The 14593-nt window shown below is 42.4% G+C and overlaps 1 protein-coding gene across 1 annotated transcript in view; it reads left to right on the top strand.

Moving 5' to 3' along the window:
- The window catches only part of MAN1C1 (mannosidase alpha class 1C member 1), a 198632-nt gene that overhangs the window by 137645 nt on the left and 46394 nt on the right, over window positions 1–14593 (top strand). Inside the window, exons 3-4 of the mRNA XM_031961530.1 lie at window positions 5868–5983; window positions 8821–8901. Of these exons, the coding sequence (XP_031817390.1) occupies window positions 5868–5983; window positions 8821–8901 (197 nt within the window). The remainder of the gene's footprint in view (window positions 1–5867; window positions 5984–8820; window positions 8902–14593) is intronic.

Raw genomic sequence — 14593 nt, 5'->3', positions numbered from 1 at the left:
CTCTAAGCCTATCCTTTTGAAATTACCTTCCATCTTCTCTATCTATAGCTTCATACTTTATCTTGGCACCTGATATATATATTTTGTATATATCCAGTATAATGTGAACTCTTTGACAGATGGGCTTGTATTTTGTCTTTCTCTCTGCCCTCATCCCTTGGCACACTGTTTGACAACAGTGGGTGCTTAATTAATGCTTGTTGACTAACACAGAATAAGTGATGGACAAGGTCTTCTTGAAACCAGGTCCTCTTACTTACTTATATTCTTTTTTCTATATACCTTCTGCTTCCCATATGGAAACTAAGTTATGATTATTATCATTATTTATAGGCTTGAAGTACCACATGTACACTTCATATATAATCATATTCACATAGAGTTCCCTTTGATCTTAATGGAAGGGTCATTTCTATATGAGGCCTTTGACTCTATTGGGTCTTTGCTTTGTTGTAAGAGAGGAAGATGGAAAGACAGAGGAAAGTTGGAAACTGACATAATGAGAACGCCAAAGCCAGGCAAAAGTCCCAGGTTTTTACAGTTGAAAGGGGCTTCATAGTCCTCCTCATTATACAAATGAGGAATCTGGGTCCCAGAGAGGTTAACTCTCTTATCCAAGGTCAGATAGTTGGCAAACGGTAGAGCTTAACCTAAGAAATGGAACAGAGGACTCCTGCTTCCACTTCCAAGACTGGCTTCCTCTATTAAGGCAGGCTTTAGCATGTAGGACATGGAAGGACCCTTAGAACACAGGATATCAGGGCTGGGAGGGTCCTTAGAACCCAGGAGATCAGAGCTGGGAGGGCCCTTAAAACATAGAATTTCAGAGATGGGAGGACCTTAGAACATGGAATTTCAGAGCCAGTAGAAGCCTTAGAAAACAGGATGTCAGACCTGGGAAGAGACCTAGAACCCAAAATGTTGAAACTGGGAGGGATTTTTAGAACATAGAACATTAGAACAAGAACATGAATGGACCTTAGATCTAAAAATATAAGAGCTTCCTGAAAACAGAATGTAAGTAATGTGGAAATATATTTAATCAAGTTATCTTTGTATAATATACATCTGATTGCTTGCCATCGTGGAAAGGATGGTGAGGAGGGAAGGAAGGGAAAAAAAGGAAATCAAAATCTCTTAAAAGTAAATGTTAAAAATTATCTTCATATGTGACTGGAAAAAATAAAATACTATTAAGTGGAAATAAAAGTCCAGAATGTCAAATCTGGGAAGGGCCTTAGAACCCAAAATTTCAGATCTAGAAGAGGCTTTAGAACACAAAATTTCCTAATTGAAATCCGATTTTGAACCTAGAATGTCAGTTTTAGGAAGATCTTTAGAACATGGAATATTAAATCTTAAAAGGATTTTACAATCCGTCTATTTCAGTCCTTTACATACACATATTCTCTCTCTGTCTTTGTCTCTTTCTCACTTTGTTTCTCTATCTCTGCCTCTCTGTGTCTCACTCTCCCAAAGCAGATGAATTTGTGGCAAGGCCATTTATAAAGCCCAGGTCTTTTCTAACTGCTTGATCTCTCTCCAGATCCTTCAATATTTCACACCCTATTTAAACTTCAAAAACAAAATGGCGAACCTGCTTTCTGGGGCAATCAGAAAACAAAATCCACTTGAATTTAAGTAAGACACCTTCTGGGTTTCTTGTGCCTAGTGTGCCTCCGTGGGTAACCTTTGGACTCAAGTAAAAGGATTTCTAAGTGCATACCTGGACCACGTCCCACCAAGATGTTGTGAGATCAATCAAGAGAACGACTAGGAACATGAGAATGAGAGGGGAAGTATTGCAACTAATCTAGCAGGCTCTCTTCCACTCTGAGTCACAGAGAGATCCATTGCTCGGGTTGTCCAGAAGGGAAAATGTCACAGAAGGCACTGCCTGCTGATTTCACTCCATTCCTAGGTCACCATCAGGACAAGAGCTCGGGGTCTGGCACAGCCCTAGAGGCTCAACTTCTGCTGATTTTCTTTAATGAGACACAAGACTCTGTTCCCTGAGCCCTTATGGCATCCAAGGGGAATATGGCATCATATTTTTAAAAATTCCATATGGACATCAAACAAGATATCAAAACAAGCTGTGAGACTCATTCTACTTTGGAATAAGCATTCATTCTTTCATTTATTCCTTTACCCACTTAATCAGTCAAGTCTGACTGTGGAAGGTCTTAAATGCTAGGCTAATTTGTAATTTGTGTTTTTATCTAGAAATGAAAGGGAGCCACTGCAAGTTTTTGAGTGAAGTAGGGGTTGGTGAGATGGTTGGATATATATATGAAGGATTATTTTGCAGGTTGTTCTTTGTCTTTCATTCTCAAAGAGGACCTTGTCATTGGGAAGGTGAGGCCATTGGATTAAGTGAGGGTGGACTCCAAGTCACCAGCTTTCTCTCTCTCCTCTTGAGCCATCAGGGCAAAGTGCACATCAGGAAGACCAGAGACACTGGCTCCTGTGTGACATGGGACTAATTATTTAACCTCTAGGTCTTAAGAAACTTCTATGACTTATATGCTGATTCATGGATAGATGGTAATCTGCAGGGGTAAAGGATGTTCCCACAGTGAGGGACTTCCTCAAAGATCCTTCACATTTTCACCAGTTGTATTAAGAAAAAATGGAGTAGAGAGGGAAGGGACTAGAAGCAGAGACCAATTATGAGGCTGTTTCATTCTAGGTAGGAGATGAGCAAGAGTCTGAACCAAATATAGACCAACTGAATTTATTTCAGATCTTGGTTCTAAATACCTTTGATTTCTTTATTGCTGAAAATCAGAAAAGGAAAGGATGAATAACCAGGTAGCAGGGGTGCTGAAAGACGATTTTTCTCCTTTTTCAGATAAGGAAACTGAGACCCAGAGAGGTAAAAATACTCACCTCTGTTTTAGCAGAGGCAGGAGGCTTGAATGATGCACAGATCCAGGGCTAACTCATTTTTGACCTCTTCATGCCATTGAACATTCCTAGACCTCATCTTCCCCAGCTTTGAAAGGGTAGAATAGTATCTTTGTTTCAAGGAGATTAAATACGATACTTTAATGCACTGATTCAAATCTTGGAATGTTAGAAGTCATCCAGTCCAATGCCTTCCTGAAGCAAGAATTCTTTCTGGAAAATCCCCAAGTGGCCATCCAGTTACTGCATGGATACCACCAGGATGGGGAGGTCACTTCCTCACTTCCTAAGTTTCACTGGGGGACCATTCTAGTTGGTGTATCTTTGACTCTTAACTTGAACTCATTGGTCTTAGTTCTTTCACAAAAAATAATTCAATTACATCTTCAACTTGTTTTGTTGTTTTTGAGTCATTTAAGTCTTCGTGGTTCTCCCTGACCTCATGATCATGGGAGTGATACTAGGGAGGGGCACTTTAGTCCTTAAAGCTACAGGATGATGAATAGATGGGCGCACCTCATGCAAGAATAATGGCAGAGTTGGCTTGATTGTAGCTTGTGGTTCCAGAACTGGGGAAGGAGGCCAGAAAATGAAGTCACCAATCAGGACGGTGGATTTCCAGGATGGGTGTTCCTCCAGGACATGGTCTCTGATGTGGTCGATGGATTGGCAGAGGGGGATGTAAAGGAGATGATGGAGGGGAAGGAAATCTGGAAGGAACTATTCTGGGTGTGAATGGCTTTTAGTACCTATAAAGGTCAGCCACAGTATGGGTAATGAATAAGGACAGATAGTGTTAAAGTCCCAAAGTCATTTCTATTTGAATTTTTTGGATGTGTTTTCATACTGACCTTTTAAGAATGGGAATAATTAATATTCTGGGAATTCACTCCAAAAGAGAAATAATGAAGCCACAAGGGGAAGCTTGACTCAGGAGAGTCTGGGGTGCTGCCAGTTTCTTCATGCTGCCCACTCCTCCACTCTGCATCCTATTCCAGGCTGTGAATAGACTTCCCCACCATGAAAGTCCATCTTTATTGCAGGACTCTGGGGAGCGAAGGCCCTCACAGCTCTCACAGCTTACCCTCACAGAAAGATAGTGAGGAAAACTAAAGTCAAGGTAGTTGTGAATTTTGTAAATCTGTTCTAGAAATGAGAATCCAGAGGATTATAGATTTCAAAATAGAAGAAAACTTATCTGTCCAATGCCATCATTTATTATTGTTGTTTAGTTCATGTCTGATTCTTCACAGCTCCATTTGGGCTTTTCTTAGCAAAGATACTGAACTGGTTTGCCATTTTCTTTTCTAGCTCATTTCACAGATGAGGAAACTGAGGCAGACAGTTAAGTGATTTACCCAGAGTCATACAGCTAGGGAGTGTCTGAGACTAGATTTGAACTTCCTAATTCCAATTCTGTCCACTGGGGCATCTAGCATAGGCAAAATAAATGCAAGGTCATTGGGATAGTGGGGAGTGTGGCTCTTCTGGCTGGAGGAATCAAGGAAGGGTTCTTGTAAGAAATGGTGCTGGAAATGAGCTTCTCCTGAAAGCTTTCCCTGATGAAGCAAAGAATCTCAGAACTGGAAGAAAGCTTAAGGTCATCTCAGCCAGTGCTCTGTCTGATTCTGACAATGACTGTCTCGCCTCGGTTTAGTAATAGGGACTCACCAACTCCCATGGCAGCCCATGTCATCGCTGGCCCCTCTGTTACGTGAAGAGAATAGCTGCTTCTTTTAACTTCTACCAGATTTACTCCAATTCCACAAGCATATAGTAAATGCTGTGCTGGGGACATAGAGAGAGATGAGATGGAAACAGGATGCCCTCAAGGAGTTTCCATTCTATTAATCCTAGTTCAACCCTCTGGAAGGTTGGAAGAGCAAGGAAGGAAACAAGCGTTAATTAAACACATTATGTGCCAGGTACTGTGCTAAGTGCTGGGTATACAAATAAAATTAAAAACCAGCCCCTTGGAGGAGTCTTAGTTCAGTCCTTTGAAACAACATAAAAGTCTTCATCTCTTTTCCTTTGAAGGGATGCCAACTACACAAAACTTTTCCTCCTTTTTTTGTACCAATTATTTATGGTGCACAATTAACCCCCTCCTGTATACATTGTGCTACCCTTTTTGTCTAGTTCCATTGCACAACGTGGCGCATTCTAGGATCTTGGTATGTATCTAATTATAATCCTTCTTAGTCCAGTTCAGTTGCCACCATTTCCATATAAACAACTCTGATCCTTTCCTTCCTCCTCTTCTGCCCTAATAATTGAATGTTAATGTTCTCTCTTCCACCTCCTAGAACATTTCGTCTGTACTTTTTCCCTTGGCTCTATCCCATGCAACTTTCTATTACTTTTTATATTGTACTTTTGGTATTTATATTATACTTATATTGTATTATATTTAATATTAAATTAATATTTATGTTATACAATATAATAAAATTATAAATGATAATAAAATATTACATATTTTATTAAATATCATTAAATGTTAAAATATTTAAAAATAAAAAATAATTTTAAAATAATAAAATTAATATTAAATTGTAAGCTCCTTGAGGGCAGGAATTATATTCTTTCACATTTTCTTAGCACTAAACAGACTTTGACACATGGCAGGTATTAATAAATACGTGTTCTTAAATAGAGGAAGCAGAGAGGCCCAGAAATATCATGGGAGCTTATGAACCTACCCTTTGTCCACTAAAGTACCCTAAGTAAATTCCCTCTTATACAATCTCAACAGGGCAAAGTTCAGAAGAGTTCCAGGTGAAGCCCTGGGTCTTTGAATCTGTCTTTCAAAAGATCCATCCACTACAAGAAGCTTAATTTTGCCCTTGTCTTTTTTAAGGGAGAAAAAAAGTTTGGATTTTTTTTCCCCAAAGAGAGATGGAGAAGGGAAGGAAGGGAATGAACTGTAGTCAAGTTGCTATTTCTTTGTCCTGCAGGAGGTCTTGGTGGGGCCACAATCATTGATGCCTTAGACACTCTGTATATCATGGAGCTGGAGGATGAGTTTCAAGAGGCCAAAAACTGGGTGGAGAAGAGCTTCGACTTGGATGTGGTGAGTTGTAGAACCTTGTATGTCAAAGCTTGAAAGGGCCCTAGGACAGAGAATGTTGGAATCTAGAATATCATGGCTGGGAGGGAACTTAAAGCAGAAAATGTCAGAGCAGGGAGGGCTCTAGAACATAAATTAGAAAGACTATAACAGAGATTATCAGAACTGGGAGGGATATCAGAACATGAATGTCAGAGCTGGGAAAGTCCTAGTCAGATCTGGAATGGGCTTAAGAACCCAGAATGTCAGAAGGACCTTAGGACCAAGAATGTGAGTAGTAGGAGGGACCCTAGAACTATGGAGGTTCTTAGGACATGAGATGTCAGAACTGGAGGGGACTTCAGAACATAGTCAGAGGTAGAAAGGACTTTAGAACTGAGAATGTCAGAAGTGGGAGGGCCTTAGAACATAGAATATCAGAGTTTAAAAATACTTTATAACATTTGTGATGGAAGAGACTTTGGAAAAACTGGAAAGAACTTTAGAAGTAGAACATGAGAGCAGGAAGGACTTCTAGAGGCCCATCTCTCTCCTACAGAGCAGACAACTGAGCCTGAAAGACATGATTGAGCAGGGCCATGTGAATGAAGAATGAAAGACAGAGGCAAAAACTTGAACTCGCATTTTCTGATCCAGATGGTTCTCTTTCCTTTGGTGTCAGAGAATCAGCTCTCTTTGTTTTAAACTTGTTTTTAGCAAAGAATACAACTCCTATTTTCCCAGCTTGATCTCTACATGTCCCTACGCCCACATTACAACCTCTGGTGGCCCCGAGGGAGTGAAATGAATGAGAGAAATATTATATGTGACTTCCCGGCATACAACATTCTTACTTACCTTGAACAAGGAGGATGTACATGTAACTTGAGAAAATCCCAGAATCCGGCCATTCAAGACATCCGTTGGAGCCCCACTGTTGATTATTGGCCCAGTGGGGCCTCACACCCTGTTTTCTCATTCAGAGTCATCCTGTTTTTCTCAGAATAGCATCTTGCCTTTTTTATTTTTAATTTTTTAAAGAATTGATCACAGGAGCTTAGGGCAGGCCAAAGGGGAATGACTTCAGATGTCACCAGATATGGAGGGAGGAGCTTGCTGAGGTCTGGGGCTCAAACCTCAGGGAAATCATCCTCATTAAACCAAGATTAGGGAGATTTCAAGGCCAGGAGGCTAAGATCATCCAGGAGAGCCTGGGTCTCTTAACCAGCTGGCTTCTGTTTGCCTCCTCCCTCTTTTCACTTGTTGTCCTCCCTCCATTTTCCCTTTCCCCTTCTCCTCTTTTCTTTTTCTTTTTCCTTTGTCCTTCCTCTTCCTTTAACCTTTGTTTCTCAAAATATAACCAATAAAACTAATTTATTGTGTAATTCTTTACAGTTGACAAAGTTCCCCCTCTCCCCCCACACATACTGTAATGTAATGGGAATATTACTATCCCCACACAGTGATCTGATGTCAGAGGCCTTATTGAAGCTGGAGCTCTTTCTGCAATCATAATAGAAAGTCAAATTTCCTTTTTTAAACTGGGCCTGTGATTTCATGGACCTGAGGACTCCCAGGGAGAAAGCTCCCCCTTCCAGTGCCGACCGACAGGTCCCCATTCCGCTGTGTGTAGGGAAGTTGGTCTGCCCAGGAGCCTCCACCCTTTGGCCTTTGCTGCCTCCACATTGGTATAATGTTTGTAAAGCCCATTCCTCATCATCCTTCCAGGAAGCAGACGGTACATGTTCCCATTTACAGAGAAGGAAACTGAGGTTCAGGGAAGGGAAAGTCTGGCCCAGGGTCCCACAGCTCATTTTTGGGTTAGAGTCAGACTAAGGCCTTGGTCTCCTAAGCTTGATCCGGGAGTGCCTTCCATTGCATCAGAATCCCTTTGTCTTTAGGCCCAGCCTCTGGTAATGATCTTTCACTTTTCATTTTCCCTTCAGTCCTTTCATTTCTCATGTCTGCCCCCCATTTTCTCTCTGAAGCTGCTCTCCCTCACCTATTATTAACAATGAAGAAAGTTTCAAAACTTAAGGGGTTATCTAAAAAAATCAAGATAATTTTTTTAATTTAAAATAATAATACAAATAAACTTAAGGGGTGAGGTTGATGCAATGGAGAGAGGGATGATTCTGGAGTACTGAGTTCAAATCCTGTCTCTGACATTCACTTGGCCAAAGTTACTTTACCTCCCTGGGACTCAGTTTCCTCATCTGTAAAAGAAGGGGGAGTGGGCTCTTGGTCTTCCTGCTCTACAAGTATGATCTCATGGGTCTCTAAAACTCAGACAGGGCAGCTGTCCAAAGTAGCAAGAGAGAAAAGCAGCCCCTTCTCTGTCCAGCACCCAGAGGGTCCAAGCAGGAGGGCACACTGCTTCGGTGTGCCCAGAAGGCATCCTAGGGAAGGAGCCAAAAGTCATTTTACTTGGCTAGTCACCAGCCTGGGATTTGCTGTGAGCCTCCAGGCCAGGGCAGGACCCCAAGCCCACTCCCACAACTGGGTCTGGGGTGGATGTCTTCTGAGGCAGCTGAGGCTGCTGGGAGGGCCTGAATTCAAATCACAGCTTTGTAGCTTCCTCACTGTGTGACCTGAGGGAAATGGCCTCCTTGTCTGGTCCTCCATCCTACCATCAGTCCAGAGAAGGCTTGGAGGACCTTTCCTTCTTCTTTAAGTCCTCTCATACTATAAGAAGTCTCATCAAGTTGGGATATCACAGACATATCTGGCCCAGGGAAGGGCTTAGGATGGGGAGGAGGTAGGTGTGGGCTTGCTGAACCCTCTCTCTTGTCATGAGGACTGACTATGGCCTTGCTGCCCAAATCACCAAGGATTTTCCCCATTTTTTTCCTGTGCTTTAGAAAGGAGACGCTTCTGTATTTGAGGTCAACATTCGATATATTGGTGGACTCCTCTCGGCCTACTACCTGACAGGAGAAGAGGTAAGGCCTGCCAGGAACTTGGGAGTACACATTTCCTCAACTGGGAGGGCCCTTAGAACCCAGGAGGTCAGAGCTGGGAGGGCCCTTAAAACTCAGGAGTCAGAGAAGAGTTAGAACATAAAATATCAAAACTAGAAAAGACCTTAGGATGAAGTTAGAATCAAAAATATCAGAGTTGCAGAGGATCTTAAGGACTTAGAATATCAAAGGTAAGTAAACTGAGACCCAGAGAACTGAAGACATAGACATGACATTTTTAAGCTGGGCTTTATGAGTCCATTAGTCATAAGGAATTATGAAGACATTCTGTCCATCACCACAAATCAGAATCTTCCTGGAAGGGGTCCCTTAGAAGACTGCCCCAGGGTCATACAAAGAACCTGTGTAAGAGGCAGGATTCACACCCAGTTCTTCTCTCCAAAGCCCTGCTCTCTGATGATAAGCTCTATGCTTTTCCAAAATGAATCTAATAGAGAGAAATCTTAGAATTCAGTTGGACAAGACCAGCTTCACAAATATGATGAGGGGAGATAGAGTTGGGTAGTTTTGTTTGTTTAAACAAAAAGATTTAAGGGTGTGAGGAGCTCAAGGTGAGTCACTTGGTGGGATGGGGATACCTAAGGAAGGAGCTATAATCCAGACACCTAACTTCAAGGGACATAGAGGCCGTGGTCTGTCTGCCCTCCAGAGACATCTGGGACCACCGAGGCTGGAGGGCTGGGCCCGGAGTCAGAAAGACCTGAATTCAAAAGCAGCCTCAGACCCTTAACTGTGTGACCCTTTGCCAGCTACTTACTCTTTCTGCCCCAGTTCCCTCATCGACAAAATGAGGATAACAATAGTCCCTACCTCCCAAGTATCAAATGATATATAATATTTAAGAGCACACAGTAGGTGCTCCATAAATGTTTATTCTCTTCGCTCTGCTCTGGTCAGAGAACACAGAGAGTGCATCATTTACTTCTGGGGGGCCACATTTTTTGGCAAGACATTGATAAAGTGGACGCCATCCAGAGATGGGCATTTCAGTCAGAGGAGGGCATCCAGGGCCAAAACGATCCTGAAGTCCGTGCCATCTGAAGCCTGGGGAATTAAGGATTGGCTTTGGAGCTGCCTTATCTGGGAGAAGAGAAAGCTTAGAGAAAGAAAGGAGAGAGCGCTGGCTTGCAGAGGGTGAGGGGCTGCTTGTTCTCAGAGAGCAGAATCAGGAGTTGCAAAGGGAGGATGGGGAGAAGCAGATTTAGCCTGGGTGCTTCAAGTCCTTTAAGCTTGGCTAGTGCAGTGGGGGTTGGGGGCTCTCACTGGGGACCATAGGTCAGAGAGCTGCTCAGTCCCTACAAATCCAGCCCTGCCATTTCATAGATGGGGACACTGAGACTCAGATATGGGAAACAATTGCCCCAAATCACACAGTGGCAAGGGCAACATTTGGAGCCCCAAGTCCAAAGCATTCTCTGCCTCTGGAAGACGCCCTCCAACCCTAGGGATTATAGTATAGAATTCTGTGATTCTCTGAGGCAATTCCTCTCAGTGATCCTAGGATTCTGTAGTTCCCATTTGCCCCTTCCCCACCCACGTATTCCAGTTTCTAATCTCATTTTTTAGCCCCTGTAGAAAGCCAGTCTTCCTTTCACCATACCCCCTTCTCCATCCAGAGACAAATATTGCTTCCCAGCTTCTTGGGAAGGGCAGGGAGACCAAGGCCGCCAGGCTGTAGAGAAATCAGTCTTCCCCCACACAGTCATCCTCCACAAAATCTTTTCCTGCTTCCTCTGAGCTATTTTGACAGGCCAGGCTTCGGGGTCAGCTTTGGAGGTAAAAGCTGCCGGGCTTTTTCTCCTGAGTCACTAAAACAGGCTTCTCTTGATCAAATGTAATCTTCCGAGGAGAGATGTCTGCTTGTACCAATTTGTCCCCAAATGATTCTTGATGGGAGCACCAGGCTCCAGGGCACTTGAAAGTAGAGTTTCCCTGTCTCCCAATGACCGCCAAATGAGGAGTGGGAGAAATGTCTGTCTGCCCACCTGTCCAGCTAATGGCCTGGATGTGCCCGGAGGAAATGGGAAATTTCAGAACCAGGATTCAAGGCCAATCGACCGGGTTACTTCATCAACTCAGTCCTTCCCCGTGCTCTGCCTTTCTGAGTGTCAATAATTGTGAACAAGGCAAAGGCCCGGCTTTCTGGGAGTGATTTCTGGAAAGGGCCGCAGGTGCCACAGAACGAGGGCCAAAATTCGTCGGGAATATAAGGAGTCCTTCAGGTCTTGGTAACAAATTACAGATTGCAAAGCTCTTTGCTCCCAACAGACCCATAATAAAGGAGGGCTGCAAGTATTCCCAGCCTACCAGCTCTATGATCTTAGACAAACATGTCACTTCACTTCCATGCCTCAGTTTTGTTCTCTGAGAAATGGGGATATCAATCTTTGTGCTGCCTACTTCAAAAGGGTTGCAGAGGATTATAATTATTGCAGCAATCCTCAAAAATATCCTGGAGAACACAGCCAATAAAATCTACTGGAAACATACCGTTATCGCAGACCTGACTTTTGTCCTGGATTGCCCAGATGTAGTATTGATTCAGAAACCAGGAGAACAGTATTTTTAATAGATAGATAAGTGTTCTGGCCTTGGGAAAGCAAGGCGTGCACTCGGGCTCTGCCTTTGGGTTTTACTGTAAGTTGGCTGACACCAAGCAATTTGCCATCACAAGCATTCATATATCCAAGATAGATGGAATGAATGTTCTTCAATATATAGAATAAGCCCTGACAGGAGCCAGTCAGGTGGCCCACTGGATAGAATCCAGCTCTGGAGTCAGAAGGAGCTGAATTCAAATTCAGTCTTGGACACTTATTAGCTGTGACTCTAGGCAAGTCACTTAACCCCAATTACCTCAAAAAAAATAAAGCTGTAGCCTAGGCGATCAGAATCTGGCAGGGGCAGGAGATATATTTCACCCCAATTTTCCTGCCTGATGCTTTCAGTGAATCTGCAGGTGATACACTCCGATGAAACCTTTACTCATCCAGTGACAAAGGGTATCTGTTTAAGCTAATTGTGAAGCAGTCCATGAAATATTTAATATAAAAGAATAATAATAGGGGCAGCTAGATGGCATAGTGGATAGAGCACCAGCCCTGAAGTCAGGAGGACCTGAGTTCAAATCTGCTCTCAGACACTTAACACTTCCCAGCTGTGTGACCCTGAGAGAGTCACTTAACCCCAATTGCCTTAGACAAAAAAAAGAAGAAGAATGGAGAGCCACTTGTTCCCAAAGTGTTTCCATCCAAATTCCACTTAAAAAAGAGAAGATAATAAAAACTAGCATTCTTCTCACTGATGATTATTTCCATTTATCTTCTCCATTTTGTTTGTATAGAGGCATTTTATTTCTCTTTTTTATTATTATAGCTTTTTATAAGGTATTTTCAAATTGTCTTCTCCTTAGACTATGAGTTCTATGAGAGCATGGACTGGTTTTTATCCTTTCTTTTAACATTAACAGTTAAAACAGAGCCCAGTAAATCATCCTTATCTCATAAATGTTTCTAATTTGACTTTTATATGATATTTATTACAAATCTCACATCATTTGACCCTCCCAACCCCACTGCTTGTGGTACAACTATGATTAGGCCCATTTTACAGAGAAGACATTGACTTGCCCCAAACTAGGAATACTAGAGCCTGCATATGAAAATAGCTGAATTGAAGCCTCTTTCCACACTATGGAAATGAAATGGTGGCAGTGGGTGGGAAGATCTTTGCTTTCAGCTAAGACACAGGACAAAAAGAGGGTCTTGAGAAGTTTCTTAATTATCCCTCCATAGGAACAAAAAATCTTAGACCCAAAGCTGGAAGAGAGCCAAGATCTTTGCTTTATGGGTGATACAGTGGATAGTATACTGAGCCTATAGTCAGGAGAGTGATCTTGAGCAAGTCACTTAACCTGTAGTATAACCTGGGGATTATACTAATAGCACCTACCTCTTAGGGTTGTTGTGAGGATCAAATGAGATAATAATTGTAAAATGCTTAGCACAGTGCTTGGCACTTAATAAGAGCTATAAATTATCATCATCATCATCATCATCATCATCATCATCACTGCTATCACCATGATCATGCTCATCATCCTCTTCCCCTTCTGGCCACACTCAGAACCACCTAGTTTCAAACAAAGGTGGATGCTGGGTGTTCCCATTTTCAGAAGGGGCTGCCCACTGGGACCAGAAGCAACAGCCTGGGAGCCCTTTCAGTAAAGGTATTAGACAGCTGACCCTCTCCCCCTGGTGGAGAGCATGGAAACGCTGCCTCTCTGAGAGAGCTTGAACATGCCCTGTTCAGGGACTCTGCTCCCGGATTAAGCCTGTGGGGTGCTGGCCGTGGTACTCATCTGTGAGTTTCCGCTTAGGTGAGTCCTTCTGGGTGGGCTTGGCAGGGACCAGAGGTGGGCACTAGGCTAATCGGCTAACTGCCATCTGCCTTGCTGCAGGGAGAATAGCTGGGAAAAACCCAGATCCCCCTTCTCTCTTTCTTTAAAGAAAGGAGACTCTTAGGTAATCCCAACAAGCCCCATGTGACATGAGGACTTTGCCACAAGCAAATGAAAAAAAGCTGCAGTTAAGCATCACAAAAATAGAGTGAAGGACTTGGAATGAGGAAGATTTTAGTTCAAATCCTGAATCAGATACCATTAGTTGTGTGACTCCAGAAAAGTCATTTAACGTTTTTCTTTTCCATTTTCTATGATGTTAAGTGACTTGTACAGGGTCACACAGGTAGGAATTGTTAAGTGCCTGAGTCTAGATTTGAATTTAGTCCAGTACTCTATCTAGCTGTCCCAACACTTAACCTTTCTTAGCCTCAGCTTTCTCATTTGTAAAATAGGAAAGGGGAGAAAGAAGTACCTACTTCATAAGATCAAATAATTTAGATAAATGACCTCACAAAATGTAAACTCTACACAAACTTGAGCTAATATTTCTTCTAATCTCCCTTTTGCTGCAGGGCAACATCATCTTTTGCTCAGAGACTCTATAAAGTGATCTAAAAAAATCACACTATGAACCTAATACAGCTTTGATTTGGAATTTTACTTTGCCCTGAATTACTTAACAAGTTGGGTCATCCCTTGACTTCAGAAATGGAAATGCGAATAACCCCATTTGACAGATCTGCAAACTGAGATTTCAAAGAAGTGAAATGACTTGCCCATAATAATAGCTGCTGTTTATATAACACTTGGCTGTTTAAATAGAGGGGGTAACGCAGTAGTCACTTATTATATGTTGGGCCACGGATCCTTCTTCATTATGAGTCAGCCTAGATAGTCATAGAAGATGGTCTTTCATCTCTCAAATTTTGTGATTCTGTGAAGGCTCAGAGCAGAAAAGTCAGAATTCAAGATCATGCAGCAAATACATGGTAGAGCTAGGATCTTTTAACTGAGGACTCTTCGTATCCTATGCTAGCCTTTGTGATGGAGAAAATAATTCATCCTTTCACTCAACTTCTCTGGGGACTTTTGGACTCAAATTTGAATAAATCCTCACCCTTGCAGAAACACAGTAGAGTGGTGAATGAAAGGGAGGGGTGGGTGTAGAAATAAGACAGAAACTCCAATGATTAATGCAGTGTTTCCCGAGAAGTAAATTTGAAACTAGTAAACAAAATATAATAAAATAAT

The sequence above is a fragment of the Sarcophilus harrisii genome, chromosome 3 (genome assembly GCF_902635505.1).
Source record: "Sarcophilus harrisii chromosome 3, mSarHar1.11, whole genome shotgun sequence".
In the NCBI taxonomy this organism is placed as follows: Eukaryota; Metazoa; Chordata; class Mammalia; order Dasyuromorphia; family Dasyuridae; genus Sarcophilus; species Sarcophilus harrisii.
This window is presented reverse-complemented; position numbering and strand designations above follow the sequence as displayed.